This window comes from Athene noctua, chromosome 2 (genome assembly GCF_965140245.1).
Source record: "Athene noctua chromosome 2, bAthNoc1.hap1.1, whole genome shotgun sequence".
NCBI classification, from domain to species: Eukaryota; Metazoa; Chordata; class Aves; order Strigiformes; family Strigidae; genus Athene; species Athene noctua.
In genome coordinates this window covers 23,213,629-23,220,534 of record NC_134038.1, presented here as the reverse complement: position 1 = coordinate 23,220,534, position 6,906 = coordinate 23,213,629, and the positions used below count along the sequence as shown (strand labels likewise).

The window sequence follows — 6,906 nt, the reverse complement described above, 5'->3', positions numbered from 1 at the left end:
CAGGCCTGGCCACCCGGGCACAGGGGCTGGGGTCCGGCCTGGGGTGGGCAGCGCGGCTCCGTCGCCAACGAAAGGGAAATATTCATCACCAGTGTTACAATGGTCCACATAAGCACGTTTAGTTTTGGGTTTCTGAAGATAAAGGAGGGGGGGGATGAATAGTGGAGAGAAAAAAAAACCAACAAGCCCCAGCAAAACAGAGACTAAGAGCAGACTTGAAATTCCACCCCTGTGGGCTTTATAGAGCTTAAAATATATCAAAAGTTAAGAGAGAGTGTTTCATTGGTCAAGACACATTTTGATGAACGCTATATTTTGTTGTGAGGTTACCTTCCTTGCAAAGGGATAAATTCTTCTATGAATTAAAAAACAAGAGGTCTATATTAAAGAAAATTGGTTTTATTGTAAACAAAGTATAAAGTACAACATAAGAAATGTGCAAATCTTTAAAGTAGTCACAAAAGCATATCTAATACACTGTTTTTAAACTGTTCACTTTCCGATATGTGTCCTCAACATAATACAGTAAAATAGAAATAGTGAAAATTGATGCATTATTTGTCACAAAAGCTACAATTTAAATTCTAGGCTGGTGTCTTTACTGCCTCATTTCACTTTTCAAATCACAACTTTCTAATTTAATACAATACATAATATATCTATTTAATCTTTAGTATAAACCGTCTTTCAAAGAATAACATGACCAAGAAGCCCAAGATTCTTGGTTTTCTTCCTTAAATCAACTGGAGCAGTTTACAGTTACAATATTTCTCTTAAAAGTGCACTGTATCCATTTATGAAAAACACAGAGGTACACCATCATGAGAAGGTATAAAGGAAACCATAAGCAACACAAAAGCAGAAGCATCGTGCGATGCCCAGGTATAACCAACTGTAATAATCACAAAGCTTGCCAAAGAAGCTGGGAAAATATTACAATGCTAATGAGGATTCAGAACGAGCCTGCCCTCCAGCTGCCCCCACCAGGCCATCCCCAGCCCCTCCAGACAGCAGAACAAAGCTGGGTCTGTTAAATGCCCGTGTGGGAGGACAGGTCTAAAATCTCCAGGAGCCTGGCACCAAATCATCGCTTGTGACAGGGCCGGAGAATGGATAGGAGGAAAAGATTCCTACCAAGAAAAGGTGGCAGAAGTAGGAAAACCAATTTAGATTATCTTGCGCAGGTATGTTCTGGGCTCTCAAGCCTGCGCCTGTACATCGCTGTCTTCCTAGTCTGTGCTGCACCACTGGAAGTCAAAACCAGAGTTGGTCTCAAGCGTCAGCAGCAAACCTCCAGTAACATGTACATGTGACTGGACTAGAGTACACAGGAATAATTTGCAAAATTCAAAACTGTGTGCTGCTCTGCTCTAGAACCTCCCCCCTCTCTCTCTCCTTACCAGTGCAAAAGACACCCGCTATTCCAGCCAGCCACCAGTTCTCCCAGCAACACTTTCTGCGACCGAGCACAGACTGCCTTTGCCTCTCCGCTGCACTGCCATCAGCAGCCGGCACGGCAGAACCGCAGACCGGGAGGAAAAGCCTTTTTTTCAGTTGGCGTATCCCAGCAACAACAGTTAACTCCATCGTCTTCAGAGTAAGTCTTTTCACTGCGTGGTCGCAGATGCTGGCAGGATGGCAGTATCGTTTAACTTGCTCACTTCCATTTGCCAGTTTGGTAACTTCTTAGCTGATAAGTGGCGACGCGCATGCTTCGTTAAGTGGTCGCTCCTCATGAACCGCCGCTCGCACATCGGGCAGGCAAACTTCTTCTCCCCAGTATGTGTTCTGCGATGGCGAGACAGTTCATCAGAGCGTGCAAACCTTCTCTCGCAGCCTTTCCAACTGCAGCTAAATGGCTTTTCTCCTAAAAGAAAAAAAAATGACAAAAACCCCATGAGTATTAACTGAGCAACAAACACTGATGCCTTGACTGGCAGGTTCTGACTTTTTTAAAGAAAAGTTGAGTCAAAACCTATATTAATATTAATTACTTTTATATGTATGAAATGTGAAAAAACTTTTATACATCAATATTTAAGCATGCAGACTCACCGTCATGAAGGCTAAGTAGTACAAAGTGTTAACAATTTTCTGAAACCAAATAATTTGAGAAGCTCTTTCTGTCTCAAGACAGCCAATTTTTACTCTCAGCTCCATGTGAACTGCAGATTATGACAATTTAGCATGCCTGAAACTACCCTCTGAAACGCACCCAGTAATAACATTTTATGTAACAGAGCTCTGGTAGTGCACTGTGAGCCTACGTGAAAATACACATGACTCTTCCTGCTACTGCGATTAAGAGCTGAAGCACGGAGAAGTTACTCCAAAATAACCAAGGTAGGAATAGTTTGGAGTGGATCCTTGTATTCTTTCATAAGAGAATCTCTTTAAGGCTTACCCACTCCTGACAAAGGCATTCTTGTGGAGAAGCTTAATAAGGCGTCTTTTAACTCTGGAAAAGCATACTCTACATTGGGCAAGGCCTTGCTTCCACCCTCATAAAAGCGTTACCGAATGCCTTCTGACATGAGGCCAGTTCAGCACAAACAGACTGCTGAGTCAACTTCCCCTCCGGGAGATTTCCTGTCAGAGATTAGGCAGCATTATAGCACACACTGGCAAAAAAGGTATTTAATTGCTGCCCCACAATTTGTTCCATGAATCCGGTAATCACTAGAACCTTAACACGTTGTGTATATAGCCACAATTTTCTACATTAGTTTTTAACATCCAGCAACAGTGACCAACCTGTGTGTGTTCTGACGTGAGCCTTCAAATGGGAGCTCTTGAAGTATGTTTTCCCACATCCCGGGTAGCTGCAAATGTGACTTCTTATTCTTGAAGAATCAACGGGGGGAGTGGGTTTTGCTGCAGAAGGTACGAAGCCAGGGGCAGGGGCAATGGGGGAGAGTCTCGTGCCATTAGGACTAATAATGGGAGCCTTTGTGCTCTGCACAACTGGCTGGGGCACAACAAACATAACAGCCCCTTTGGGAACTTGGGTGCCCATGAAGACCATGGGCTGACAGAGAGCCGGCTGCTGGCTCGGCGTGGTGTTGGGCACTACGGCCGTCACAACGTTGTTGTTTGAGGGCAGCGGGACCATCTGGCAAATCACTGGCACGGGGGGGGCTCCACTGCCTTGCGCAGGGCATGGCGGTGCCACCGCTGCTGACTGCTGCGCTGACCCAGTGAACGGCTGATGCCTGCCGACTGAGGGCTTCGTCACCGGCACCAGACCAGCAGCCGCTTCTGTGGTTTTTCCTTCCGCCACCGGCAGTTCACCGCTCTCTTCACTGGCTCTGCTCGGCGCCACAGCGGAACACGAGGAATGTTCTGCTTCGGCATTTTGTTTACTGTTTGCTTCCCTCGAAAGACTGTCCTGGTATTTCAGCACACTGGCTGTTCTCACCGGGCAGGTTTTGCGATTACAAAGCTGGGCATCAGCCGTGTGGCGGATAACACTGGTAGCTTGAGCCTTCAGAGGCCCGGCTGCTGGAGGCCTCTCTGCCTCTCTCCGAGGGGTGGCCAGAGGAGGCTTGACAGCCTCTGCCAGCGACTTGCTGAGTGCAGGTGACCCCGGGTGGACCACCTGCGACATCTCGAAGTCAGAAGGGCTGTAGGGGGGGGTCAGGCACTGCAAGGGGAGAGAGGCACAGTAAGAGGGGGCACGTTACCAACACAATGCCATGCTAATGGCTGAAAACAAGCATGCACACGTACAAATTAACAAACTTACAAATGCTGGTATCGCATTAAAGTCCGCTGCTCCGGGAAGCAAAGTTTCGTCACTCTCTTCTGACATATCAGATGCTGGAGTTATAGGTCTCATTTCTGCATGTTTTTTGAAGTCTGATTTCCAGTTGCAACTCATAGAAATAAGAGCTTCTACAGCCTCATAATCGCTTTTTTCAGGAGCATTGTTCCAGAAATACCTAGTATCTCTCTCTTTCTCAGTCGTCATCTCCATTTCTTCCTTCTGTTTTGGTTAGAGGAAAAAAGGGAATTTTAAACCTGATGCTGAGTTTGAATATTTTGCTTATAAGAAGGCAACCTGTGCAAGGTAAATACACTTGGTCATGTGGGGGGTATACCTGTATTTCCCTGCCCTCTTTCTTATTTATATAATTTTTTTATGAAGTTGTTTGTAGGAAAATCTGACCATCTGGTGAAGATTATGCATTTTCTTGAGACAAAAAAACTCCCCACAAATCTTAAGCAACAGTTGAAGCTACTCCACATTGCCAGTGTTGTGCCTGAAAGCTTAAAAAAAATTTTCACCCCAAAAAAAGACAAAACTTCCTCCCCCATTGCACCCTCCTTCCATTTTCGCTTTAAACACAGCCCTCAGTATTGTGCTTATTTTGACACATGAGAAAGGAGCGTATTGAAACTGATGCACATTTTCTTCAAAAGGTATTAGCTACCAAAAATGTTCCAGAAAATACACAAAAGGTTTTGAGAGAAACCCTTTGTGAGAGCGCACGGGTACACGCAAAGAAAGTCATCAATTTGGAGAACTGAACTATATATATATATTCCCTCTCTGACCGATCACCACGCGGACCCAGCTCACGCAGGACGTCTCCACCCTCATCCCTAACACAGCTTTCGGTTTCTGAGGGATGGTGTCCGCCGCTGCCGGCGAGTTCCACCTCCACCTCCACCTCTCTATCCATCCATCCATCCCCCCGCCCCGCCCCGCCCCGCCGATGGCGCGGGTGGAAAAGCCGCGTTTCTGGGAGCCGCGTCCCCAGGCAGCTGGAGGCAGGGGTAAGATGCCCCGTTCTGAGGAGGCCCGGCCGGCGCCGGGCGGGAGGGGCAGAGACCGGCGGGGCCGCCCCCAGCAGCCCCTACAGCGGCGGCCCGAGGGGGCGGGGCGGGGCGCGGGCCACGCCCCCGGCCGTTGGGCGCGCGCCACTTTCACCTCAGCGCACCCCGCCGGCGCTCCCCCGCCGCCCGCCCCCGCCCTCCCCTATTGGCTCTCCGCGCCGCGCCGCGCCGGCGCCCATTGGCCGGCGCCGACCGAGGCGCGGCCCGGGGCGGGGGCACGCGAACAAAGCGTGATCGGCAGCGGCGCGCGGGGACCGCCGCGCGCCGACCTTTCACCCAGTTCCCCGCGCGCGGCCGCCCCCGCCCTCAGCCTGGCGGCGGCGGCAGGAAGGGAGCCCGCCACAGCCCCCGCCGGCAGGGCCGGGCCAGGCAGACCCGCCCCCCGGGGCCGCGCGGGGCGGGGGAAAGCCCGGCCCGGGGAACCACACCGCCTCGCCTCACAGCGGGCGGGGGTCGGCGCCGCCACGCCCGGCGTCTCCCGCCGCGGGGGAAGGGAAGGGAAGGGGAGCGGAGCGAAGCGAAGCGGCGTCGCCGCCGCGGGGAGCGGGCCCACGGCTCGGCTCCGCCGGCGGGGGCGGGAGGGGCTGCGGCTGCCTCTCTTCCGCAGCGCCGGCCCGCTTCCCGGCCCCCGCGCCGCCCACCCGCTCCTGGCGGCGGGCCTCGCCTGACCCCGCCGCGCCGGGATCCCGCCGCCTCCCCCCTCGCCGCCGGCTGGCACATGCGGCCGCGGAGCCGCTGCCCCGCGCCGAGCGCGCCCGGGCACGCACGCACCACAGGCTGGCTGCACGTCGCCGGCCCGGCGGGGCCAACAGGCTCCCGGTAGCTCCCGCGGCTTTCCTCGCCCGCCTGCCCCGTGGGGGCTCTCCCCAAGGGGGCTGCCCCCGTCGCCCCCCAGGCCGCCCAGCAGCGCCGGTCCCCCCCCGCCGCGGCTCGCTCCCTCCAGCCGCCGCCTCGGTCCGATCTCGCGCCCGTGCCGCCTCCCGTGGTCCCTCCTCTCCCCCCGGCCCGCCGGCTGTCCCCGCGCGTCCCCCCGGGATCCCCCTGTCGCGCCATCCCCGGGGACTCCCTCCCCACCTCGGGGCTCCCCGTGCCCCACACGCCCCCGGGAGTGCCCTGGGCCGCCTCCTCCCCCGTCACGGGGCCCGCCAGGCGGAGCCGGCCGCTCACCAGTGCCGGGGAGCCGAGGCTGACCGGAGCCCGCGCCGCCGCCGCTCTCCGCCCGCTGCCTTTATTTTCCTCTTTTTGTTCGCCGCTCCCCATTCAGGTGGCGGCTCCCCCGGCCCCGCGCGCGGGGGGGGGGGGCGGGGCTCCCGGCCGCCCGCCGCCAATCGTCGGCAAAGGTGTGTGAGGCGGCGGCCAATGAGCGCCCGGCGCCCGCGCGTGATCGGCGGCTGCCCCGCGGCGTGGCCAGTGTGTCAGCGCGGCGTGCGCGCGGTAAGTCCCCGCCGCCGGCTGAGTCAGGGCCGCCCCCTCCCCCCCCCCCCCCGGTGGGAGCGGCGGGGGCGGCCGGGCCGGCGCTGCCTCGCGCATGAGGTCAGGCGGCAGCGGGGGGAGCAGCTGCCCGGCGCGGCCCCCGCCCATCCGCCCGCGCCCGCCGCGCTGGGGTGAAGCGGGGCCACGGAGCGGGGGGAGGAGGAGGGCGGCCCTGCTGCTCCGGCCTCCTCGGGCCTTTCTCCCCCCGCCCCGAGGAACCACCGTGGGTGGGTGCCCGCGGGCGGTGTCCTGGCGGCACCCCCGGGCCCACGCCAGAGGAGGCCCGCGCAGTCGCGTCTGCGGGGGGGAGGGTGTGGGGTGTGTTGGTCGGTGCCACGCGTCGGGACCTCCCCAGGTTTGCAGGCCGCAGCCTCCTGGGAAGGGCCCCGGCCTGCTCCCGGGAGCCCCGAGGGCGCCCCCGGCCCCGCGGGGCCAGCAGGCGCGGCGGCTCCGCAGGCCGGAGGGCGTCGCGGCTCGGCGGTGCCCGGCTGCGAACCGGCCAGCCTGAGCAAGCCGCGCTGGCCGCAGCCCCGGGGGCTGCCTCGCCCAGCTCCCGGCAGCTGCCGTCGGGGAAGCGCGGGTAACGGCTACCAG

The 6,906-nt window shown here is 57.1% G+C and overlaps 1 protein-coding gene across 1 annotated transcript; it reads right to left on the bottom strand.

Moving 5' to 3' along the window:
- Nucleotides 1-377: 377 nt before the first annotated feature.
- KLF10 (KLF transcription factor 10) lies at nt 378-6,120 on the bottom strand. Its single transcript, XM_074898618.1, has 4 exons — nt 6,007-6,120; nt 3,746-3,985; nt 2,755-3,643; nt 378-1,867 (listed from the first exon to the last, which is right to left on the bottom strand). Exons 1-4 carry the CDS (start codon nt 6,097-6,099, stop codon nt 1,608-1,610), a joined length of 1,482 nt encoding a protein of 493 aa, XP_074754719.1. The 5' UTR covers nt 6,100-6,120; the 3' UTR covers nt 378-1,607.
- Nucleotides 6,121-6,906: the final 786 nt, after the last annotated feature.

Bases quoted from the DNA above. Each gene is read 5' to 3' on its own strand.
- KLF10 (XM_074898618.1), bottom strand. From the start codon at position 6,099: ATGGGGAGCGGCGAACAAAAAGAGGAAAATAAAGGCAGCGGGCGGAGA. The intron at 3,644-3,745 runs GTAAGTTTGTTA...CTCCCCTTGCAG, and splicing joins TTAATGCGATACCAGCATTT to TGCCTGACCCCCCCCTACAG. The intron at 1,868-2,754 runs GTTGGTCACTGT...TTTTTCTTTTAG, and splicing joins TCACGTCAGAACACACACAG to GAGAAAAGCCATTTAGCTGC.